This window comes from Erpetoichthys calabaricus, chromosome 1 (genome assembly GCF_900747795.2).
Source record: "Erpetoichthys calabaricus chromosome 1, fErpCal1.3, whole genome shotgun sequence".
In the NCBI taxonomy this organism is placed as follows: Eukaryota; Metazoa; Chordata; class Cladistia; order Polypteriformes; family Polypteridae; genus Erpetoichthys; species Erpetoichthys calabaricus.
This window is the reverse complement of record NC_041394.2, coordinates 206278958-206306711: the sequence shown is the minus strand read 5'-3', so window position 1 is coordinate 206306711 and position 27754 is coordinate 206278958. Positions and strand designations below refer to the sequence as shown.

The 27754-nt window shown below is 37.5% G+C and overlaps 1 protein-coding gene across 1 annotated transcript in view; it reads left to right on the top strand.

The window, feature by feature from the left end:
• Nucleotides 1-27309, top strand: part of immp2l (inner mitochondrial membrane peptidase subunit 2) — a 1592803-nt gene extending 1565494 nt beyond the window's left edge. Inside the window, exon 6 of the mRNA XM_028811158.2 lies at nt 27115-27309. Coding sequence (XP_028666991.1) covers nt 27115-27258 — 144 coding nt within the window. The 3' untranslated portion in view covers nt 27259-27309. The remainder of the gene's footprint in view (nt 1-27114) is intronic.
• The last annotated feature ends 445 nt before the right edge of the window (nt 27310-27754 follow it).

Below are 27754 nucleotides of genomic sequence, written 5' to 3'. Positions count from 1 at the left end.
TCACAAATAATGGACATACAACAAAAAGGCAATCAAACGCAAAAAGAAAAAAATGCCCGTCGCGGACATCAACGCCACACACCTGTTAAACGCTTACGCCAAATGGCTGAAAACACCTTCAATAAGGAATCCACTATTGAGGAAAATTCATTGGGATTAATGAATGTCATTTGCAATCATTGTCATTCACTTAACTTCACAGAAGAAACAACTGGCAATACAAATAATGAATTTACACGTTGTTGTCAAAAAGGTCAGAGTAGACTGCCTCCTTTACATTCATATCCTGAATATCTAAAGAAGCTTCTAACTAACGATGTGCCTGAAAGTAAAAACTTTATGAACTGCATTAGATCCTACAATAGTTCATTTGCTTTTGCATCTACCGGAGTACATATCAGGCCACCAAAAGGCAATGGCCCATACTGCTTTCGCATATGTGGACAAATATTGCATCGCATTGCAACAGTGCACCCTGAAACAAATCAACAACGCAAATATGCACAAATCTACATCCTAGATCCAGATGAGGCAATCTATCAACGCATGAACCTTCCTGAAAACAAACAATGCACAGAGCTTATAATGAGAAACGTCACTCATGTCATAAACAATCACCCATTAGCTAAGTCTATAAAAATGCTACATGAAGTTGAAAAGGAGGCAAATACAAAAGCAAATGCAGAAGGTATAGCGGCAACTACAATTGCTTTGGTCTTGATAAAGGACAAAGGACAAGATCCAAGACGATACAATCTACCCGTCGTTAATGAAGTGGCGATTGTCTTTCAAAGTAAAGATGGTGAGCCTCCATTTCACAGAGATATTATTCTACATTTACGTCCTGATAAAAACAACACACCTACATTCCAACGCAATGTTGCCTTCTCACGTGTTCGACGTTCATCTGACGTTAGAGTTAAAATTATAAATGATCCATGCCAAGGAAGACTCATTCAAGGACAAGACACCATCTTTACTACTAATGTTGTATACAAAGAAATATTCCAATAAAACATTAATATATGCCAAACACTCTATTTGTTATTTCTATGCGCATCATCCAAAGCTGCACACTATTCTATATCTAATTCATACATTTTACTCTTTGTCATGTCCCAACGCCAGGGGTTGGCGAGCGAAGCGAGCAGGGGGCGGAGCCCCCTAGTTACAGTATATTTCACAATTCTCTGTATATCTCCTGTGCATTTGTTTCTTGAAATGAGAATTCAGATGTAGGATTGGTTCCTGCCTTCTGCCCTGTGTTGGCTGGGATTGGCTCCAGCAGACCCCCGTGACCCTGTGTTTGGATTCAGCGGGTTGGAAAATGGATGGAAGGATGGACGCATACCTAAATCCGCTCATAGTGAGTTAAATGTCATCACTTCTTCTCAAAATTATAAATAAATTACAGAATTCTCAGCATTAGCACAGCAGTAAAATGATAAAAAAAGATAAAGATAAAATCTGCTAAAAGACAAAAAGTCAGAAATATAAAAAAATTAAGTATAAAACCACAATCTATAGCTAGTAGAGCATCACTATAAAAATAATACAGATATTCTCATTCATTGGCCAATAAACCACAATCACAATACTTGTGGGTTTTTCAAGCCAGTTTGTAAAGCTGCAGAGTTGAACTGACCTTCTGTTTATCAAGCATCTAAGTTATGATCAGATACAAGGAATACTTTTCACCTGATAATATTTTCACTCAGTTTTCATTAACTTATAATCTCTAAATGTACATCTCTCTTAGACAACACTCTCAGCAATGTTTATATCACAATAACTGCCATAGCAGCCACTGAATGATCCTACTGGGACAGGATTCCTGAACAATTCAATACAAGAGCTAGATCCCATTTGAACACACATGAGAGAATTTTCTGGATGTGGTTTATTTATTTATATACTGTACATGCGTCTGAGAGGTTGTTAGTATATGACTGCATACCTGAAATTTAGATTAGGTGGCACAATTTGAGATATTTTTCGTGGACAGTTTGATATTTTTTGCCAGTATCCAATGTGGGTTCTCCATTGGTGCCCACTGTATCAGAAATTTTGCACTGTCTGTCCTCCATGAAAATAGATAGATAGATAGATAGACAGTTAGATAGATAGATAGATAGATAGATAGACAGATAGATAGATAGATAGATAATTTATTAATCCCAAGGGGAAATTCACATACTCCATACATATATACATACATACATATATGAACTTGTGGGAGATTGTGGGTTCGAGTGCTTTGAGTAGTGAGAAAAAGCGCTACATAAATGAAAAGAATTATTATTATTATTATGATTATTATTATTATTATTATTATATGATTAAAAGATTTGTCAGCTATTACTTCAAACAGAGCAGGGAAAGTAACAGATAATAAAAATATAATTTTTGGGTGGAAAATTCCTTTAAGTCTCAAAGCAGTTCAAAGAAAATCTAAACATTGTCTCTTTCAAGTAGTTCTTATGCTAAAACCTTCAGGTCTGAAAGTCTGCAAAAAATAAAAACCTTATTTTCAAAACCTTAAGGTTTCCCTCCAATTCCAACTTCTGCCAGCAAATTTAATATGCACAAAGTTCTTTCAATATTCCAATATATTATTTAAACAGCAGTATTCTCAAATTCTGCTGTGATCCACTGGACTGTTGTGAAAAATGTGTACCGTAAGATTATATATGTAACAAACGCTGTTCATGTTCTCAATCTGTGCTGTAAAGGGACCAAATATATGGACTCTGATAGGAGAATTCCCCTTATCTACATTTGAGCAATTATATTTCCATGCAAATACCAGAAGGTCAGTGCTCAAAAGGCATAATGTTTGCAAGTTAAATTTGGCAGTCTTTTTTAATTGATTCCTGTGGAAGGTTATTCCCACCACTCAAAAAAATATTGATCTAACTTACAAAAGTATTGTGTTACTTTGCAGTGTTTCTGGCATTATTTCACAAAAGTACTGCATTATAATGCAAAAGATATTGCCTGGTGTGGTTGGTATCATGGGGCATGCCCATGTTCCACACGTTCTGTGACAACTAGTGAGGGATACATTAAGTATATGCACACATTTAATCAAGTGACAAGATGTGAGCAAAAGTCATAGGTATACATTTAATTCTGCATGTGCTGAGGGGTACATTTAATAATCTACACATTTTAGAGTTACAGGGAGCCAGTCTGTAGTGAATTTGGTTATGTCAGTTCATCTCATTTTTTTTCTTAATGGGTAGCACTGTCAGTATAACTGCAAGAAATGTAGTTAAGTGCAGCCTGTTGTCATCTGACTTGCTGTCCATCTGAAGAATTTTTTTCTCCTTCATTCTGTTTTTCACTGACTTCAGCCATTGGGCTTTGTGTTGTAAAGACCATGATTTCAAAACAGTTTTAGAGTAATTTTTCTTTGAACAAGGCCCCAACCAGGGTTGCCAGATTTCTAAAATCAGAGATCAGGACAGCCAAGACTTCAAGTGACCAAAATGATGTCAAGGAACTAAGGAAGACAAAAAAGTAGATTCTTTTAATTAAATTATAATTATAGATATATAAACATGTATAGTCTAAATTTACACACGAGCACCAGCAACCATGATGAGTATGTGAAACGTACAACAACATGAGCACACAACGTGCATGAACACACACAATTCAAACACTTGGATTCAGCTGACAGTTACAACTTTCATTCACAAAAGGTGGTACTCCAGGCTGTCTACAGAAATGTAGCGAGCCTCTTTTACTACATATTCAATTTAACAATTGAAACAAGTTTTTTTTCTACGTATAATTTTTCTTCAATTGGGAATATTCAGTGTAAAATTTGAATTAATTTTTTTTTGTTTTTACCTACAATTTTTGTTCAATTGGCAATACGGGACTCGGGATTTGTCTTTTGAGCTCAAGACAGTCCCGCAAAAAAAGGGATATCTGACAGCCCTGGTCCCAACTGGAGAAAGGAGAATTTGCAGTCAAAAGGAATCACAATTAAACCAATTCTTCTATTTTTGCATACAATAACTGAAAACTAAATATTTTTTATGTCCATTTTTTTGTTTTCGTGTGGATGAGCTACTTATTCAAGGCAGAAGAACATAAAGGGAAAGTCATAATTGCAGTGGGGTAGCTATGTTTTTCTTATTACTACTTTATACTTGACTGAGTGATTAATTTGGTGTTAGCCTCTCATTAAATAGTTTTAGAAGGTATGGATTTCTGTGATTATTGATAAATACTTCATTAGTTTTTTTTTGCTTTTTTTTTATAAAGCAGTGCTGAGTTTTCTGTAATTTATAGTAACTTCAAGGAAACTGCATGCTCACTTGATTTTAGCTAACCACAAATGCAGTCATTGCCTGAGCCATTTATCACACTTTCCTTATGTACAGCTTTTAATCCCTTTTATAAATAGGTCCAGGCCTTTCTTGCTTCATTCTTTTTTATATAGTAAGCATCAAGCAAAAAACATATGTTTCCCTTGTCCTGCATTGTCCAAATTGGCTGGCTGACTATCCAAGTATGGTACAGTCTGCATTATCCATATTATATTTTATTAATATATGTATTATTTTTTCTTTACTTAAAGAAGTTTCACCACTTTGCTGTTAAGGTAATGGAAAGGGTAAAAATGCAACGTATCATTCAAGAAGGCCATTGAGGTCAATTTGAACCTTTTATATTACATTCTCACACCCGCTTAAACCAGTTCAGGGCTGTGGGGTGCTGAAGTGTGTCTGGCTGAATGAGGTGGAAGCCTAGAAACAGTATAGAGCTAGCCCTGGCTCCAGACCAATCTGTGAAGTGGGGGGGGGGGGGGGGCATTTTTAATGGGGCATGATAATTTCGTTAAACTACATGTAACAGTAAACCTCTTTTTTCATTAAGATTTCTCTTTAAATCTTGTTGTATCATATCATTTGTAAAATGTACAATTTCATTTTTCTTACGCTATGTGTTATTAAAAGTCACATGTTAACATATTGACTTTTAAGGCGTTCCATACATCTGAACAGGTTGAGTTTTATATTAAAAACTAAAATATGTTGTCTTGAAAATGTGTAAAGAGTTCTCACAAATACAGAGTGGTACATATTTTTGTAATACGGAGCAAATAAATATCTTAGATAAACAGAAGGAGAAATATTCTATTGCTGTGTTAAGCATAGGTATGGGAATACAAGCAAAATATGTATCAGTGAGTGTGCCTTTTAAGATTTAAATGCAGTTTGTTTATCTGTAATAGCATTATGTGCCAAAGCTCCCAAAGGAGAGCCGGACGTCAGTTCATACAATTGAGAAATATTGAATTGACTGACACAAGACAGGATGATTACAATGAAAGTTGTAGTTAGGGAAAATTATTACGATCAACCTTTTTATTCTCTTACTCATGCTGTCAGTTTCTCCCTAAGCACTCTAATGAGGTGCTCACTGTGCATGTGTCTAACATACAAAAGAGTCTACAGTTTCTCCAAGATATGCAGTAGACATTTAAATTAAATACACATTGTCATTCTTCCTTATATCACCTAGTAGAGGGAAGATTATGAATGTTTTATATTGCATTATGTCATTCAAAGGAGCAATAATTGTAAGTCGTCTTCTTTGAATTACAATAGAATAGCCAATGATTTTACACATTTTGTTGTATATTTTAGACTTGATTTTTTTATTACTTTTTCAAGAAATCCTTCCAAAACAAGTGCAATTCAACGTAACATTTTCAACCCTGCTTATTCCAATTTAGGGTTGTGGGACTCCAATACCCTTCCTGGCAACAGTGGGCACAACCCAGGACACATCCCTGGATAAACTCCATGCAGGCAATGATCAGGCACAGGATTCAATGACACAGTATTGCTGATCATTATGAAGTGTAGTGGTCAAATACATTTTCTTATAAAACGTTTACTAGCTTCCAACTGTGCCCTTGTGCCCTTGCTAAATGGCATATTTTAAAGTAAAAGTGGCATCTACTATATATACTCTGTTTATAATTTATTTGAGTTATGCCACTACTGCTTGTCTGTTTGTTCGGACTGAAAAGAGTCAGTCCTGAAATACATCTAATAGCTTTTCTCTTAATTTTCATTGGGTTTTTTGTATTAGATTTAAATTAGAATAGATGAATACATGCAGCAGCAGAAACATAAAAACAAGAATACAGACTCACAAGACAAATAATACAATCAATATGTAAAATAAATAAATAGATACATAAATAAATTAAAAAAAATGTAAATGTATATTGTTCAGATATTTCAAAATAGACTTAACAAATGCCCTTGGAGGAAGCATTGAAATGTCTGAAAAACAGTCAAGATTTATTGTGCATTTAATGAGTAGCAGACTTCCCTTTAGTCCTGCTGGTGTTAATTCATTGCCATTTTCTTTTCTCATTCAGTATCATCAGAATCAACACCTGATTGATTCTGTCGACATTTAAATAGCAGAGACACTTGGCCGAATTGTTAAACTTTCTTTAGCTTCGAAATGTGTGTTTAAAAAACAGCCAATTTGCTTATACACTAGTGTGAGACTGAAAAATCAATCATAAAAGTCTGAAAATTGCTAATGACTTTTTTTACAGGTTATCATTGCTGCCATTTGGCAACATAACAGGGAGTGTGAGTGCAAGAAATTGAGTTAAAAGCAGCAGCCTTGAAGAAATACGCTTGAGATTAACATTTTGCACAGTGTCTGACTAAACATATTTAAAGAGCAGTTTATATTATTTTAATAAACACAGCTAGATATATTACAGACATTTTTTTTTTTTTGCTTTCTTAATGGAATAGGCCTAGTATATTGTTTTTCTTTTTTTTAATCCAGCACTACACTCTTGATCTGTTGATTTCCTGAGCCTGCCTTTCCTAGTGCACAGTATTTTCAGTACTGATCCGCACAGCCCGGAGAGATTGTTGATTCTAATTGCTTATAAATTCTTTATCTGAGAACAACATACCAAAGTAAAATATGTAATTGCTAGTGACTGTTAATGATCATGTGCAGTAGTACTTTCTTCTTCCAAATTCTTCTTTTTTTTTATATTCAATTTTTTTTTCTTCATTATAAATTAAAGCTGGAGGTTAAAACATATACTGATATAAAAACAGAAAGGAAGACATTTATGTAGATGTGAAGTTATGTCCAGAATTGCTGCAGACCAATATTGGCAGAACTTCCAGCTAGGCATTTAATTTCTCTTGGTATTTTATTACACAATATACACCTAACCTCTACGCAACGCATTACATGCGAGTCATCAGAGTCACATTAGGCAAGAAGACGATAACCAGTATTCATCTTACTAGTGTAAGTTAGTTGTGCTTATTACACATATATTAGGAATGTCAAAAGTGATTCAAAAGTTCTACCGAAGAAAAGAAAAACATTTAAAAAACACTTCTTTGAACAATGCTCTTATTGTTTACAGGGCACACAAGCTGCATCCGTCTTAGGCTATTAGATATGGAGAAAGGGAACTACATCATAAGGCAAGATTGTTTCTGTATCGTCCTCTGCGTTTTAGGAACAATCCACAATTCTATGATATACTTCCATTTTTCTATCCATTTTCTCAGTACAGGGTCAGAAAAACCTGGAGCCTATGCCAGCTTCAATATTTAAAAAGCTGAATCAGTCCTGGATTAAACACAAATAAAATTTCTGCAAGCTAACTAGACTATCACCAGGCTGTCACTTGACATTCTGATCTGTAATGTCCCTGCTGATTTATCAAACATGTATTCTTATCCATTTCATTGTCACAGGGAGCTAGTGCCCATTCTGGCAGCACTGGACATAAAGCTTCAAGTAGCTTTGAATGGCATACCAGCCTATCACCAGACACAGAATATAACAAGAATGAAAATTCTAAATATATATGCATGTATATACAAATATGTTCCACGTGATGTATAATTAAATAGTTACCATGGACACAGTTGCAGGCAAAGTTGCACTTATGTGCAAGTTCTGGATCAGTACAGAAAATCAATCTTTCCTGTAACCTTTAAAGTTTACAGTATACACTGTTAAGGAAACAAAGTAAAGACGTAGACTGATGCAGATGGAACACAGTGTGGTATCTTACCATCCCTTATAATAGTATTTTTAATATTAAACATTAAGTTTTAAAACACGGTGTGGATTTTAATCAGAAATGGATATCTGCATTGAAATACCATAGCTGTACTTCTCTTCACATACTTTCACTATTTAGTTTTTTTTATTAGGCCTAACATCACACTATTACAAGCAAAAAAAAAATGATACAAACATGAGTACACAGTACAAGATTCAAGAAAACTGACATATTTTAGAAAAGTATGTAACACCTCACCTCTGCCCAATTCAGAGAGCCATATAAACTAAAAAGACGCTATATAAAATTCCACATGTATATTAAGACAACAAGACAGAGGCAGAGGCCCCAGCAGGCTTTTTAAACAGCATTTCAGTTTGGTTAGGACTGTTCCAGTTAAGTAAGATGTGCTGTAGCACTAGCATTGTAATGTAGGAGATCACAATAGATTTATCCATCCATCCATCCATTTTCCAACCCGCTGAATCCGAACACAGGGTCATGGGGGTCTGCTGGAGCCAATCCCAGCCAACACAGGGCACAAGGCAGGAACCAATCCCGGGCAGGGTGCCAACCCACTGCAGCAATAGATTTATCATTGTATAATATTATCCCAAAAAATGAGATATCCCAGTTCCTCTGCAACAAGAGCTTTTTCTGCATTCAGAGATCTCTCATGGTTTGGCTACTGTAGAGGTAGGCATATATTACTGTACAGTATATCATTCATCAAAGGTTACACAATATACAGTATGTCTACATTTGACAAGTCCAGTTTCTTCTTGTGATACTGTCTGAAAGAAATATTGATATTTTTCAGATACTGTTTTTTTTATTCATTTTGTTAATATGCAGATTGCAAACACTTGTAGTTTCTGGATACATGAGTAAAACCTACCTAAATTGGATAAACATTTTAAATTCTTCTAAGCATTCTTGATCTATGTGAGTAGCATGATATTATAATTAAATCAAATAAATGTAATATACACTTTCTTTATGCGCTATTGCTTATTTCCTAAAAATGGAAACATCATGTTCTGCACCAATGAATATCACACAGTAGAGTTTGTTTTATTGCATTTTCTCTGAATATCTTCACTTTCTCAATTAAACTAACAAAGGGACTGAAGGCAGTGATGCAGATATCTCAAGTTTTTTTTTCTCATTTATATATGAAGTAGTTTATGTGCTTGTTCAAGAGAACTTCTTTTTGATGAATAGTTGGCTTTATTATCTTTTTTTAATTTAACCCTTACCAAGTAAGACATTTACAGATTACAGTACTGAATACTTTTGTGCCCTGTTGTTGGCATTCAGTGTGAAAAATAATCACATTTTATCAATACCAATATGTCTTCTGATTTATCTTTCATCACTAGTTATGGGTCAGTATCAGAGATGAGAAATGATAATTTATAGAATTCTTGATTCCCATAAAATGTAATGGGATATCCAAGATAGTATGCAAAGATTTCTTACTTTCCTATTCCGCAGATTAGGTTAACTGACAGTTTTAAACTGCCTGTATGTGAATGTGTCTGTGTACGTGATTGAGCTCTGCAATGGACTGGTGCTTTGTTCATGGCTGATTCCTGCCTTGCACTTCTTGATGCCATAATAAGTTTCAATCTTGCAATGACCTTGAATTGGAGTAGTGGAATGAACAATGTAAGTTATATATCTGACATATTCTTGTATATAACAATTACTTAGCTTGTTAAAGCAATGAGCATGGTAACAACACCAAATGAGATAAAGTCATGATTGGGGGAGAGAGTGAGAGAGAAAGAACACCTCCCTAGTAACAAATGTGCAAGTATTTGATTAGATGAACTTTTTGAAATACCATATCCACCACACAATGGAAAGTAAAATGAGAAAAAGATACCCTGTGGCTTTCAGAATTGTATGACTGTGATGTGATCTAAGTGGTATCAGTCAATACAAATGTGAATAAAATATAGAAAGAAAAGCATGCATACTAACATTAATGAAAAACAGGAAGAAGCAACTGGTATTGTTTTCTCAGAGAGTTGTTTTGCTGAATGACAAAATCAAGCTTCTGTCATTTGGGCATTAAAAACAGAAATCACAAGTTCCAAATGTGGTGTTGAAAAGGCTATTCGGATTTCAGATGTAAAGTAAGTGAAGAACAAAGGAAATGCTAAGGCAAGAGACCAATACCTCGTAGCCTAATTATACAAGCACAATTAAATGGAATTTAGTACAAAGGAGAGCATTCCAAGTTGGTTCTGCCTCTAGCCATTTCTGTTGCCAGCCTATTTACCCAGTGACCACTGTGGAAGCTGGCCCGGACACAGACAGGCGGACACTGTAGGTACAACACCCAACACACGTTTATTCATATTTACACAAGTGAAACACACATAACCCCAAAACTCCCCCAAAGTTCAGGCCTTTCACAATGATGCCTCTCTCTCTTCAGGCTGCCTCCTTTCCTCTCCTCCCGAGCTCTGTCCTTCTCCACTCCCGACTCAAGCCATCGAACGGAAGGAGGCGGCCCCTTTTATACACACCCGGATGTGCTCCAGGTGCTTCCCGATAATATTCCGCTGGCACTCCCCAGTGTGGCGGAAGTACTGGCTGCGCACCCGCAAGCACTCACGGTGTCCCTGGTCGTCTACCCCCCAGCACTTTGGGGCGTGGCGGAAGTGCTGAGGACCAGGGCTTTCCAGGCATCAGGGTGCCCCCTGGCGGTGACCATGGGCCCCTATAGGGTTGAGCTTCCAAGCTCAGTTCCCGTGGTCCCCAAAGCCACCAGGGCAGTCGCCCCCTCGCGGTCTGGAGGAGGCGTAATCCCTCCTCCGGTCCTTCTGGGCATCCCGGCTGGGTGCCACCCCCAGCCGCTTGCCACGCCACCTGTCTGTGTCTTCTGCCATGCAGTACTAATTACATATGAATCACATGATGGGAGTGACAGAGAAAATAAAATGGGAAGCTCAGATGACACCGTGTACATTATAGATTTGCAACATCCACCATTCCGAGCATCTCTGCTGCTTCTAGTGTTCTTGTTTTTGTGTTGTTTTCCTTAGATTTTTGGATTTTGATTCTGTCTAGTCCTATTGTTCATTTTTTGATATTCAGTGTAATACCTCAGATGTTTTTGCATTCTGCCATTGCCTATTCCTTGTGGGGAAATTCTGCCGATTATTTGGCTTCTTCTGCCCATTCTCTTGATTATTTTTTTGCATTACATATTTTGTTAATAAACACTTTTATGATCACGCATCTTTTCAAGTCAGCTCAATCTGCACTCAAGCACTGCTTGCAGAGCTTGATGGGGTGCCGCCTTGCTCTCCATCCTCACAGTATGGCTTTTTCGTCTGGGAAGCCACAGCTGGAGAATGGAGAGCAAAGAGCGAAACACCTCCACATGGCTGACAGCAGTAGAGCCGCAGCCAGACACACCACCCACAGGGGAAAAGGCCTCGAGAAATTCTCAGACAGGCAAGCTAGCATCAATATATAGTTATGTAATGCATCATGTGATAAATAACCTCTTTCTAAAATTACACTAATCAGCCTCCTTGTGAAGACAAATTTGTATGAACTGCAATTGATTTATTCAGCTTTTTTTGCTACAGCAGCATTGTATCAGGGTGCTGCAGAATCCTGAAAAGTGATGGCAGAATTTTTCAATCAGTGGTTCATTTTTTCATGATCTTTAATTTAAAGTACATATTACACATGTGATTGGATAAGATTTGTAAGATTATACCTTCCTTTCTCTCTTTTTTGTAAAAGAGATATAATTAAGGCACATCTTTAATTTGATCTTCTTGGTTTTAGCAATAACAAGCGTGTGCTATCATATTCCAGAAGTAAAAGCTTTTTCACAAAGTAAACTTCTTCAGCATAACAGATGCCCTAATCTTTTTATTATAAAGTATAGTAATAATACAAAATCTCTGTATTAACTCTGCCACATTGAATTCTTTTTGTTTAAAGAGATAAGAAAATTATACACGGATCAGCAGTCTTTGTGGCATTATTATTTGACAGTTAATGTTAAGTCCTTGAGAGATATGAGCAAACTGTCTAGTGAAAGATGTGGAAGGTTTTCTGTATTGATTAAGAGTGTACTGTAAGGTCTGTCTTATTAGTGTGTGTGTATTTTTTTTTCTTTAATTAACTTTCCCTGTGTTCAGTGACCAGTGGTTAGCCTTCCTGCCTCTCAGCTCCAGGGATCCCCCAAAAAATGCATGTTAGGTTAACTGGTGACCCTAAATTATGTGTGGCCTGCAATGGCTGTTTCTAGCACTACTGGCTTAAACTTTGGTTCATCTTAAAAAAATATGAATAAAAGATAGAATGTATGAATGTTTACTACTACTATTAATAATACAGTACAATGAAATGAATCATTTTATATTAGAAACTGTGTTATCAATGCCATTTTGTTCTTTATTCTTATAGATAATTTGTATTTTCCTTGTATGTTATGTTATTATTTTGTGGGTTGTGCCACTATTTACAAAGAAAATGATGGGATAAGCACTAGTAGTCAAGTTACTTTGTCTCTATGACAAATCTTCTTTTAAAATACAGGCTTCTGACTTCCTATTTTATGCAGGTCTGGTAGACTGCTATCTCTTCCAGAAAGTTCAACATGTAGACAAATATGTGGGCAGAGAATTTAATTAAAAATACCTTCAGTATAGCAGAAGCAAGTACATTCAGGTTGAGGCCAAGTTGCTTTATCATGCAACCTTTAATGATATTGTGAGTTGATGAATGTCACCATGAATTAATATAACATCCTAAAATGACAAAGGTAGTGGGGGAATTTATCTTTGAAATGTAAGAAAAAAATGACTTTAATTATTAAACCTTTCATTTTGTCATATAACAGAAGATAACCCCAATTTCTTTTTGAAGGTCTTATTATATTATTTATATGGGTATCATTTTTATAGATGGATTTTTGTTTACTTTGCCAGATTAGACTCTAATTTATTTTAAGATCAGGGAAGAGAATGAAATGAAGATGTTCTGTATGTATAAGTAATGAGCATTTTAAAATTAAGCTCCAGAAAATTATGAAAGATCTCTCTAACATAAGCAAAAGAAAAGTAGAGATACACTGTATGGTAGGTGTAATTCAGCAAGGGTAGTTTAATGTGATAAAGCTACATAGAATTTCAGTTTCAGATTAGGTCCAGTTATTATTGAGCCACTTGGTAGATCAGTCATTAAATCTAAATCTTATTCTTTGTGTTAATCTGAGCAAGCTGTTTAACTGCATGTAGCCTCATTGCGTTTATATATATATATATATATATATATATATATATATATATATATATATATATATATATATATATATATATATATATACATCCATCCATTATCCAACCTGCTATATCCTAACACATGGTCACAGGGGTCTGCTGGAGCCAATCCCAGCCAGCACAGGGCGCAGGGCAGAAACAAGCCCCGGGCAAGGTGCTAGCCCACCGCAGGGCACACACACACACCCACACACCAAGCACACACTAGGGCCAATTTAGAATCGCCAATCCACCTAACCTGCATGTCTTTGGACTGTGGGAGGAAACCGGAGCGCCCAGAGGAAACCCACACAGACACGGGGAGAACATGCAAACTCCACGCAGGGAGGACCTGGGAAGCGAACCCAGGTCCCCAGATCTCCCAACTACGAGGCAGCAGCACTACCCACTGCGCCACCATGCCGCCCTATATATATATATATCCAATTTTGTTGTACTTGTGCAATGGCAATAAAGATTTATTCATATTTATCCATACATATTTATATATATATATATATATATAGAGAGAGAGAGAGAGAGAGAGAGAGAGAGAGAGAGAGAGAGAGTACAGTATATACAGTGCATCCAGAAAGTATTCACAGCACATCACTTTTTCCACATTTTGTTATGTTACAGCCTTATTTAAAAATGGATTAAATTCATTTTTTTCCTCAGAATTCTGCACACAACACCCCATAATGACAACGTGAAAAAAGTTTACTTGAGGTTTTTGCAAATTTATTAAAAATAAAAAAATGGAGAAAGCACATGTACATAAGTATTCACAGCCTTTGCCATGAAGCTCAAAATTGAGCTCAGGTGCATCCTGTTTCCCCTGATCATTCTTGAGATGTTTCTGCAGCTTAATTGGAGTCCACCTGTGGTAAATTCAGTTGATTGGACATGATTTGCAAAGGCACACACCTGTCTATATAAGGTCCCACAGTTGACAGTTCATGTCAGAGCACAAACCAAGCATGAAGTCAAAGGAATTGTCTGTAGACCTCCGAGAAAGGATTGTCTCGAGGCACAAATCTGGGGAAGGTTACAGAAAAATTTCTGATGCTTTGAAGGTCCCAATGAGCACAGTGGCCTCCATCATCCGTAAGTTCAAAACCACCAGGACTCTTCCTAGAGCTGGCCGGCCATCTAAACTGAGCGATCGGGGGGAGAAGGACCTTAGTCAGGGAGGTGGCCAAGAACCCAATGGTCACTCTGTCAGAGCTCCAGAGGTCCTCTGTGGAGAGGAGAACCTTCTAGAAGGACAACCATCTCTGCAGCAATCCACCAATCAGGCCTGTATGGTAGAGTGGCCAGACGGAAGCCACTCCTTAGTAAAAGGCTCATGGCAGCCCACCTGGAGTTTGCCAAAAGGCACCTGAAGGACTCTCAGACCATGAGAAAGAAAATTCTCTGATCTGATGAGACAAAGATTGAACTCTTTGGTGTGAATGCCAGGCGTCACATTTGGAGGAAACCAGGCATCACTCATCACCAGGCCAATACCATCCCTACAGTGAAGCATTGTGGTGGCAGCATCATGCTGTGGGGATGTTTTTCAGCAGCAGGGACTGGAAGACTAGTCAGGATAAAGGGAAAGATGACTGCAGCAATGTACAGAGACATCCTGGATGAAAACCTGCTCCAGAGAGCTGTTGACCTCAGACTGGGGTGACAGTTCATCTTTCAGCAGGACAACGATCCTAAGCACACAGCCAAGATATCAAAGGAGTGGCTTCAGGACAACTCTGTGAATGTCCTTGAGTGGCCCAGCCAGAGCCTAGACTTGAATGCGATTGAACATCTCTGGAGAGATCTTAAAATGGCTGTGCACCGACGCTTCCCATCCAACCTGATGGAGCTTGAGAGGTGCTGCAAAGAGGAATGGGCGAAATTGGCCAAGGACAGGTGTGCCAAGCTTGTGGCATCATATTCAAAAAGACTTGAGACTGTAATTGCTGCCAAAGGTGCATCGACAAAGTATTGAGCAAAGGCTGTGAATACTTATGTACATGTGATTTCTCAGTTTTCTTATTTTTAATAAATTTGCAAAAACCTCAAGTAAACTTTTTTCACGTTGCCATTATGGGGTGTTGTGTGTAGAATTCTGAGGAAAAAAATGAATTTAATCCATTTTGGAATAAGGCTGTAACATAACAAAATGTGGAAAAAGTGATGCGCTGTGAATACTTTCCGGATGCACTGTATATATATATATATATATATATATATATATATATATATATATATATATATATATATATATATATATATATATATATATACACTAGGGGGCTTTGTCCCCTACTCGCTTCGCTCGCCTGACGCCCAAACCCTCTCTCTGGGGGCACGCTTCACGCTCGCCACTTCACATCTCTGCTGCTTGTGTTGTAAAGGGGGGAACTGAACGCACGCTAAGGAGATGCGGACGAATCAGCTGCTGGCTTGCAGCTGCTGCTACTGAGCTGCGTGATCTGCATGTCTCGCTTTGCAATAATCATTTAAAAGCCTGTACAGAAGCTGCTGCTACTGCACTGTGTGTTCTTCATGTCGCGCTGCACGACGATCATTTAAAAACCTGTACAGCAGCTGTCCTTTTCTCTCACTTCCTTGTCTCCCGGGACATTAAAGTGTCTCAGAGAAAATGTTTGTAAGTAGGGCGTGATGTGCAAGTAGTCTTGCGGGACTTCAAAGTGTCTCCCCGAGATGATCACGTCTCGACCAAAAGTTTTTTTATATAATAAATAGATATATATATACCTGTATATACTAGCTGACCCCTATGGCTCCACCCATGTAGTAGTGAGGTATTGTGTTGAATAAACACACCTTTATTTAAACCCGGGACTGTGTTTGTGTGATTGTGTTTGGGGTTTCAGGTTCGCTGACGCCCCTGTTTCCATCACAATATATATGTAATGGTATAGTTTAAACTTAAACAATGACCTGAAACCTGACCTTTTAACAAAATGCTACTTGAGCAAGTACAACCTGAATTTGAGCAACTTCCTAAAAGGCAAGTTGAAAAGAAAGCAATAAGAAAATAAGGCCAATGTATTAGTTCTCAAATTGGTATGGCATATGAGACACAGACGTGTTGATGTTAAATTAAACGATCGAAAATACTGTAAATTTTCAATGCACCACTAAAGACTGACTTTATAAGCAAGCCTTAAATGGGCATGCATTAAATTTTGTGTTAAAACTCTACAAATGCCATCCTCAATTGTTCATCACCATCAACAACTTTATAAGTGTACTCTAAACAAGTGTTTTTCAACTGGTGCGCAATGAGAGCTACTCATGTTGGTACACTGTATAGGACTGCCTGCATGAGCAGGCAAAGGGATGAAGCAGCTGGAAAATGCATCCAAAGTGCTCACTAAGTGCTGCACCTGTGAACGCCAACCTCCAACCTTCTTCTTTTCCCTGGTGTCTCTGATAGTTCTGCCCCTTCAGACAGTTTAACAAGTATATAGATTTAATGCTTTTGTGGTTGGTAGAACCATCGTGTGCTTTGGGATTTTTAGGGTTACAGAAAGTGTCCCACCACAGAAAAACTGTTGGAAAACACTGCTCTACCCGGACCATTGCTACTGGCACACTAAAAAAGTTCTCTGTAGCTACTATCTCACTTAAAGACTGACACCATGCATTACTTTTGCAGTTAAGTTGCGTTCTTTGAATAAATTAGCAAAGATACTGCAAACTGGAATAATGGGTATGGACAATCATTACACTTCTGTTTCGTAGAATTTTGTCATTATATTAGGGCAGTAAGCACTGTAAGCTATCTGGCAGACTGACAAGTTAAATGCAGAGGTACGAGAGACTTATTTTTGTTTAAGTGCCACTCAAAGAAAACGTGTTTGGCACGTATGTGATATGACATTGATTCAATCTTTTTACAGAAACATGACATGAAAAAAGAAAAGAGAAAACATAATTTTTACCTTTGCTACTTTTCTTTAGTATTGCTTCAGGACTAACATAAATCCCCCTTCTTCCCACTCCCCTGCACCTATGTTGATATACAGTATATAAACCAAGGAATTGTATACCAGTACCACATACTGACATGTGGCAAGGCATTGAGAAATGTGTAATTTTAAACTTTTAAATAAAATTTTGTTTCTCAAACTTTTTAAAGGTAGTACATAAATACAGTACTGGAAGTATATGTAATTCTTCAGGTTCACACTTAACATTTTTGTATTATTGTTTCATAATGTAAAAAGAAAAATTAAATGAAAACCACCCTGACCAAAACACTGCCTGACACAATCACCTTGTTGCTGGTCCTAGATGAAACAATATTTTGTATTGTGTTAAACAGGCCACATTAATCACAAAAATAAATTTAACCTTCCCAGGCCTATAGAGTATATAATAAGATTTTTGAGACCCCAACAACCCCCCAACTGCTCTTTGCACCAAAACTCAGAAAATGGTTGTCCACTGCCAGTGCAACTGCAAGTCTGCAGGCTTACCATGAAATGCGTCTGTCACACAATGGGTAATGCGGGGAACATTTAAAATCGGCCCCTGAACTGGCCTTGTGCTCATCTTTCTGCCTTTCTCTCTGAGGAAGGCTATCTGTTCTTTTAATCTGAGGAAGGGAGCTAATACAGGAGGACATCAGTGTCACAGCTTGCTTGCTGTGTGTGTCTGTGCTGAAGTGTAAACTACCTTTTGAAAATGCTTTCAACTGTTCCTGTCTTCACATCAATATAGCTGACTTTTTTTGAAAACCAACCTGGATTCACTGTCAGACTTTGCAAGTCTGTAACCACACATATATAATGATGTGTGAGTCATTGTCTTGCATCCCAAAACATGAGGCTGAGTCTTAGTACTTTAACAAAACCAGCTTTATTCAACTTGAAACAGGAAAAGCACGTTTATTTATTGCAGCAGGAGCTACCACTCTCCTATACATAGACACAGCAAACGGGCATAGTCAGGCCAGGTCAGTGACCAAGTTATACTGTTCCCTGCATTTATAATGTCCCTTGCATCACTCATCGGCGACAGGTGCGTATAGCGTGATCTTGATCAGTTAGTAGTTATTTCAGCAGTGCTCTGCTGATGCACTGCGAACCTGTGTTTGCCTCTGCAAAGGAGAAGCAGTATACTGTATATAGTATATACTGTATATATATTATGGGGAACAGCCCGGACACAGACAGGCAGACATAGTTTGATTCACCACACACGTTTATTTACAACTATTTACAATGACGCGCACAACCCCAGTGCCGCAACACCAATCACCCTCAGTCCAGGCCCTTCACTCAATGCCTTTCTCTTGGCTGCCTCCACTCCTGTCCTCTCCTCTGAGCGCCATCCTTCTTCCACCCGACTCCAGCCATCAAATGGAGGGAGGCAGCCCCTTTTATGCTCACCCAGACGTGCTCCAGGTGCCTCCCAATAAGCTTCCGCCGGCCCTTCCTGGTGTGGCGGAAGTACCGGCTGTGCACCTGGAAGCACTCCGGGTGTCCCTGGTCTTCTTCCCCCAGCACTTGCAGGTGTGGCGGAAGTGCTGAGGGCCAGGGCTCCATAGGCATTGGGTTGCCTCCTGGCGCTCACCATGGGCCCCTATAGGGTTGAGCTTCTAAGCTCTGTTCCCATGGGCCCCAAAGCCACCAGGGCCCTCCTCTGGTCGCCTGCCACAATATATATATATATATATATATATATATATATATATATATATATATATATATATATATGTGTGTGTGTATGTGTGTGTGTTGTGAATTGCCTTAGATTCCTGCATATCATGGCAAGTTCTCCATACCAATATCAATGTACAGAATGTGTGTTGATCTATGTTTACATATATGCCATTTTCATTACTTCTTCTTTTCCAGTTATTTGTGAGCATTAAACCCTTTCCAAATTTTATAATGCTTTTGATATAAAAAATAATTGTAATCTGTGAAATATGTCTGAAATTCAAACTGACATATTTGATGACAGTATAAAATATGAAGGATTTAAAGACTTTTCTCTGCCACAGCATGCCAGATGGAGCTGTATGCAAAATCAGACTTTGTAAAGAACACTGTGCTGCTACAGCTTAAGAGGGTCTATTAGTATGCTAGAGAATGAAAAATTAGACATAACCTGGATCTTTGCCTTCATTTTTTATTTTAGTCACAATCCCCATATTTCTAGACATCTCAGATTGTATGTGAGTGTGGGTGTATGTGTGTGTGTGTAGATAGATAGATAGATAGATAGATAGATAGATAGATAGATAGATAGATAGATAGATAGATAGATAGATAGATAGATAGATAGATAGATAGATAGATAGATAGATAGATAGATAGATAGATAGATAGATATTGTAATGTGCTGTATATAGCCACAAAGAAACTGCATATATTTTCTATAAAGCTGTTTTCTCTTTAAATTTAACATTTTGTTATAAATCTAGCTGTCCATTTTTCAAATGTATTTTTTATGCCTTTTTAGGTGACTCCCCTGCCCATTCACTTCATTTTTGTTCTGTCATTTTACATTTCTCTGCTGGTCACTTATATTCAGTCATCAAATTTAGATAACATAAGTAGTAGAAAGCTGCCAACCTTGGTTTAGAGCAGTGGTTTTCTACTTGTATTCCTACAAGTTCCCCCAGAGAAACACAAGAATATGTGAGGAATAAAGCATAATACAAAATTCAGAAGCCATTTAAAAAAATACTGTATGTTTTCATTAAATAGAAAGGTTTTTTTACTAGTGTCCGAATGTAGTCATTGCCTAAAATGAGTTGCCATTTTTAAGGATAAATAATAACCAATATTTAGTACAGAAGTTGTCACTGAAGATATTTTTCAGTGCAAGAAAAGCTGCTCACAACTGACTAGGCTTAAATATTACTTGGTAATTTATGCATAAAATGACGACCTGTTTCAGAAAATAAAAAAGTAAAACATTTTTTAAAATGGTTAATTAGTTGCAGCAGACTGTTTTTTTTTCATAAGTTAATTACAGAAGCTATTGCGTTACCTTCTGGATTCAGTACTTGGTGTTTCAATAAGTGATTGCCACATTTAACATGAGTTGAAATGCAAATATGTTATCTGTCCTCATACAACAATCAAGGTAGTGAAAAAGACAAAAGAATCACGTGACGCTGTGGCAGTAGTCAGAAGCCCTGGAAGAACAGCAACCCTTGACACCTATGAAGATTCAAAAAGTGAGTGGACCATTAGCAGTTAGAATGTGTTGAGCTGCTTCTCCTTTATGAGACGCTCACATCTTTAGCATCATTTTGAAACACAACATTTCTTTATGGCAGTGTGGTGTGTTATGTTCATTTCACTTCTTTCTTCATTGGGTCATTGCAAGCAGCCCATTCCCATTCTAACTACAGATTAGTAACTGTAGTGCCAAGTGTAAATGTGATCCTCCTAAAGTATATACATAAAAGGAATGATAAAAGGGGTATTTCAGAAAACTGTCAGTCATTTCACACCATATGTATTATTTTGGATATTCACGAAGGGTTCATTTTAAAAAGATAAAATGAACTCTCCTGATGTTAACTTGTTTTTTAGCAATTTGAGTATTTTGTTGCTATTTTATCATTACTTTCAATCATTATGTGGCCCCACCTTGGAAGTTTACTGAAATCTTCTAGCGAGTCACAGCTTCCTGGTTGAAAACCACTGCTTAGAGTTCAATTCTTAACCACTACACTTCACTTTACTAAATGTATAATTTATGTAATTTTTCTTAAATCGTTGTTTGAAAATTCTAGATCTTTCAGAGGTGTTTAACTGTAGAACTGGAATGGCAATAGTACACAGTATTTTGTAGTATAAGTAACATCGAATAAGGATTTCATAATGTTGTTGCCTGTCTCCAATGTTCTCCTAGTTCATGTCGCTTTGCCTGTCTACTATTAGTAGCAATATCACATTTTGGTATGCTTTGCAAGTGTTTATGGTTTAATTAAGATTTAATTTAACATACTGAATGCAAAGTAGTTTATGTTAATTGTACAACAGGAAACATGTCTAGCCACTGTTAGCAAACAGTTTCTAGGACTGGGTCTCCAGAATCTCATTTATGTTGTGGAAACCAGGGGTGCTCCAGCTGCCCCAGCGCCGACACAGACATGCAGACACATGAGTTCAACACAGCATACATTTATTTACAAAGGGGAAATACGTCTCCCTCACTCCCCACAACAACATAGTACATAAAACATCAAATATACAGTCCCTTCTTCTTCTCTTCTTCTTCTTTTTCTTCTGTCTGTCTCTCTGTTCCACCTCCACTCCTCTTGCCAAGCTTCGTCCCCCTTCCTCCCTACTCTTGCTCTCCAAGTGGAAGGAGATGGCTCCTTTTAAGCAGCCCTGGGAGCAGAGCTGGACTGACATTTACAATCAGCGGGCCAGGCCTGGCCTGGCATTCAGAGCAACCAATGAAATAAACTAATGGTGAAATTATATAATGTTATTATACTGGAAAATGAGCAGGCTTTATTGCTCTGTAGTGGGCACAAATCCTTTCGGTTTAACGTTGGAGGGTTTCTTTTCTGGTTTCTGGTTGGATGGTTTCTTGTTTTTGTTCAAATCGAGTTTTTGAGTTTGTGTGCGTGTTTGTGTCTCGCATCTGACAGTTAAACAGGAGCGCTATGATGAGAGGTGTGTACGCCTGGTGTTTTTGTGATTAAAGTTACAGTGGAGCAAAAACGTATTTAGTCAGCCACCAATTGTGCAAGTTCTCCCACTTAAAAAGATGAGAGAGGCCTGTAATTTTCATCATAGGTATACCTCAACTATGAGAGACAAAATGAGAAAAAAAAATCCAGAAAATCACATTGTCTGATTTTTGAAGAATTTATTTGCAAATTATGGTGAAAAAAAAGTTTTTGGTCAATAACAAAAGTTCATCTCAATACTTTGTTATATACCCTTTGTTGGCAATGACAGAGGTCAAACATTTTCTGTAAGTCTTCACAAGGTTTTCACACACTGTTGCTGGTATTTTGGCCCATTCCTCCATGCAGATCTCCTCTAGAGCAGTGATGTTTTGGGGCTGTCGCTGGGCAACACGGACTTTCAACTCCCTCCAAAGATTTTCTATGGGGTTGAGATCTGGAGACTGGCTAGGCCACTCCAGGACCTTGAAACCAGGACCTTGAAATTCTTCTTATGAAACCACTCCTTCGTTACCCGGGCGGTGTGTTTGGGATCATTGTCATGCTGAAAGACCCAGCCACGTTTCATCTTCAATGCCCTTGCTGATGGAATGAGGTTTTCACTTAAAATTTGACGATACATGGCCCCATTCATTCTTTTCTTTACACGGATCAGTCGTCCTGGTCCCTTTGCAGAAAAACAGCCCCAAAGCATGATGTTTCCACCCCCATGTTTTACAGTAGGTATGGTGTTCTTTGGATGCAACTCAGCATTCTTTCTCCTCCAAACACAACAAGTAGAGTTTTTACCAAAAAGTTCTATTTTGGTTTCATTCCTCTTCTGGATCATCAGAATGCTCTCTAGCAAACTTCAGACGGGCCTGCACATGTACTGGCTTAAGCAGGGGGACACGTCTGGCACTGCAGGATTTGAGTCCCTGGCGGCGTAGTGTGTTACTGATGGTAGCCTTTGTTACTTTGGTCCCAGCTCTCTGCAGATCATTCACTAGGTCCCACCGTGTGGTTCTGGGATTTTTGCTCACCGTTCTTGTGATCATTTTGACCCCACGGGGTGAGATCTTGCGTGGAGCCCCAGATCGAGGAAGATTATCAGTGGTCTTGTATGTCTTTTCAATTATTTTCTAATAATTGCTCCCACAGTTGATTTCTTCACACCAAGCTGCTTACCTATTGCAGATTCAGTCTTCCCAGCCTGGTGCAGGTCTACAATTTTGTTTCTGGTGTCCTTTGACAGCTCTTTGGTCTTGGCCATAGTGGAGTTTGGAGTGTGACTGTTTGAGGTTGTGGACAGGTGTCTTTTATATTGATAACGAGTTCAAACAGATGCCATTAATACAGGTAACAAGTGGAGGACAGAGGAGCCTCTTACAGAAGAAGTTACAGGTCTGTGAGAGCCAGAAATCTTGCTTGTTTGTATGTGACCAAATACTTATTTTCCACCATAATTTGCAAATAAATTCTTTAAAAATCAGACAATGTGATTTTCTGGATTATTTTTTCTCATTTTGTCTCTCATAGTTGAGGTATACCTATGATGAAAATTACAGGCCTCTCTCATCTTTTGTCAACCACAATTGATGGCTGACTAAATACTTTTTTGCCCCACTGTATATATGAAGATTGTTTAAAAGTTTATAATATACTTTGAATTATAGTTGGATGTTGAATGGGTTTTGGTATTTGTTACTGTGTATTTATTTTGTTTTATTTTTTTTTTCAAATTTTAGTGAAATGTAGAGTATGGTCACATTTTTAACATTTAGTTTTCCTTTTTCCCTCTGACTGAATAGGCTACACAAAATGTTTTATTTTATTTTTTTATTAATGAAATACCTATGTGAATGGAATGATTTGTGTTTTTAAATGTACCTGTTGTTCTTTATTTTATGATAAGTTTCTTAATGAATGTGTCTTGTTTTTACTTTATTTTAATATTTTTGAAGTGTATCTCTCGCGCTCTGATAGTTAAACTTTAGCGCTATGATGAGAGAGTTACTGAATAGGCTGCACGAAATGTTTCATAGATTTTTGTTTACTAAGTGTATTCTTTAAAAAATACTTGACAGAATTCTGTAGCACTGAGACTTTTTTGAGTCTTTTGTCTATTGAAGAAATTCAAAGTGGTCTTTTTTGACCAGTACTTCAAACTTTGTGGAAGAGTATTCGGCATTACCATCCAGACACTGACAGCAGCTGTGTAGATTTCAGACTCACAGTTGAAATTGCAAATATAATCTATGCACTGCGGATTCCACTGACATCTACTTTTTGTGGTTCAGTGCACATTTGTTTTGATGTAAATATTATAGAACTACATGGTTTATTTATTTATGAAGTGTTTACATTTAAGAAGTCTTGAGACTAATATTTAAGAGTGAAATGTATGTGTAAAAGCTGAATCTACTGTCTCCTCATTCATAAAAAATTCCAAGACAAAATGATGTTTATTGTTTTTTTGAGTTTGTGCCTGTACAAGAAAACTGATTTATATTGTGTGGCCTGGGTTAGACTTGGGATTCCTGGCCTGAATAAGCTTCCCAGACCGGCATTGCCTGGGAGTGTTGGAGGTGGCTCATCCCCCTGGCGGCCCCCATGGAACCCAACAGGGCTGTACCAAACTCCAACTCCCAACATGCCCTGCGGGAATACATGGTGCCACAGCCGCAAAGGATGGCTGCCCTCTATCATCCCAGGGGAGGTAGTGCCTTGAAGATGCTCTCTCCCCCATTCCTTACATCCAGCTATGCATCCCAGCCGGGTAATGGTTGTTGCCACCTGTCACAATATGCATTTTGCAAACCTTTCTTCTCTTGTTTTGTAACTTTGCTTCCCTTTTTTCATGAACACTTCAAAAGTCATTTTTTAAATGTGTAATTACTAATTAGAAATACATGGGCCATGATTGAATGAATAAGTTAATACTTGGCAGTTGATTCCAATGCAATTATGAAAGAACAAGTTTCTATTAACTGATGGTGATGCATCACATACAGATAATTAATAATACATTTCAACACTCACTAACTTTTACAGTGTTGAACATGCTGTCTGCTAATTTTTTTGCAACATTGATACTGAATGTTTTAGATTCTTCTACTTAGAATAATAGCGGTATAGTTTCCATCTAAATATGCTTATATCTTGTGAAGAAATTAGAGAAAAAGAGGCATAAGAAGTATTAGCATTCCAAAGGGAAAACCCCGTTCATTGTAATTACTAGCTGTGCTTGCTACCTATCTAAGATGGGTTGAAATCTAAGCAATCAACATACACCTCAGTGTTGATGTTTGCAGTGTGCCATAGAATACATTTGTCACTGTTAATGCCATTTGGTATGTGATTCATAAAAACAGTGTTAATGTTTGTGATACGCCATCTGTTGGAATGACATGCAATGCATTTTATTACTACAAATATTTGTGATGCGTTATTTTTTGGAATGACAGAGAAATAGCAACCGGACGGACACACAGACAAACACACAGACACTTACACTTTTATTATGGTGGATGGTAGCTCTAGTGGAAATATTATATCAGGTCAACAATGATGTCATCAACAGTTCTCTTGATACTGGTCATCCAGAAAGGGTGAAAGAGGCAGAATGCAGGCACACTTAAGGCATTGGCTCTCTGAATACTGAAGAAAGAGAAAAACATCTGAGCTGTTGTGCACACTCCATATCCTTCTTTGTGTCTTGTTTGATCTGGTCTCCATAAAGGATACACTTTGATCATGCACAGGTGAATGGCTTTCACTAATATTGATTGTAATTCAAAATAGATAGGTTACAAGGCTTAATAGTACAAAAGGCCACGTTGTATATTCTGTTTTGCTTTGAGACTCTGTAAAACCCTGAATTTGGTAATGAAACATAATAAAGTGCCAAATCCAAATGTAAAGAATAAATCACCTGAGAATGGGCTCACAATGTAACTTACACTGAACCAGTTCAGAGTCACTAATTAACATTTAAACTTCAGAATGTTGGAAGTCACCAAAGTACCTGTACAAAATTTAGATGAATGTCAGGATTCAACCAAGGTTCCTCAAGCCGTGTAGCAGGAGAGTTAGGGTCTGAGTCCATGTCTAGTTTCTGATACTTGCAATTAATTTTTGCTTAACTCGTCTGCACATTAAGACATCTGAAAAGTTTAGATATCTCTAAATGTCTCTTTAACTTGGCTTGTCATTGCATACATACATACATCTTCTTCTTCTTCTTTCAGCTGCTCCCGTTAGGTGTTGCCACAGCGGATCATCTTCTTCCATATCTTTCTGTCCTCTGCATCTTGTTCTGTTACACCCATCACCTGCATGTCCTCTCTCACCATATCCATAAACCTTCTCTTAGGCCTTCCTCTTTTCCTTTTCCCTAGCAGCTCTATCCTTAGCATCCTTCTCCCAATATACTCAGCATCTCTCCTCTGCACATGTCCAAACTTACACAATCTCGCTTCTCTGACTTACATACTAAACATTCTGAAATCTGCTTGATGTAGTTCAGGGTTATGGACTGGCAGGCTGTTAGAGCAGCACAGGGCATAAGGCAGGAAACACCCTGCATGGTTCGCAGTTCACAGAGCATACACACACACAATTTAAAATCTAAACTGCATCACATTTTCAAACTGAGAGGAACATAGGAATAACAGAAGGAAAACCTAACACAGATAAGGGATGGGAGTTACACAGCACCACAATGGCAGAGTGCAAGACTGGAACACTGCACCACCATTTGGCCTTTGTCACTGCAGTACTGCAAAATTTCTCATATTATACATCAGTAAATCGCAATGTCTGGTCTGGTTCTGTTGAGCTTTAAAATGTTTTAGTTAACAATGGCACAACACATTTTTTCATATTCATTGGTCTGGAAGCTTAATCTGTATAAATACTGTGTCTTGATGATGCACAATTTTCAGAACAATTTTCCTTAATTTTTATATCTGATTTCTACATAACAAAGTTTATAAAGACATTTTCAGGTGGCAAGAGTGTATTGACTTATTTTTATTAAGCAGTTTCTTATTTTGCAGGTTTCTCTTGGACTCCTTCATGCAAGAGCAACACATATAATATGGCCCCCTCAACGATGGCAGAAAATCTATCCCACACTTCCCAAAGAACATCGACTCCTTCTCTCTGCAAATGATGCTCCCATGGATGAGGATAATGAATAAAAAACTAGTAACTGTGGAACGGGCAACTTTAGCAGAATAAAAAAATTGCCATGCAAAACATCCTGTCTTTGTAGTCCTTTAATACTGCAATACATCTTATAATAATGTTTAAATAAAATTATTTATTTATATTTTAAAGATCCAATAGAACCTATGGTATTAGTACTTGTATTGGTAGTATTTGTAATTTTATCACAAGTAGAGAGTAGAATAGAATTCTTACTTGGATGTCCAGCCAACTTGCAACACATTACCACTCTCCGACACCATGATAAACAAGAGTCATCCTAGGAGCAGAACCAGAGTCTGTTGTAATCATACATATTAACTATCACTCAGCAGAAAATATATAATGGGAATGCATTACCTATGGGCATTACCTGAGATAAAATAAATACATGAATGGCAGGTATGAGATTTATTTGTAATGCAATTGAATGGTAACTCTAAATACTGTAGATATTAAGAATACATTCTCTATGTTAAACCGATAAAT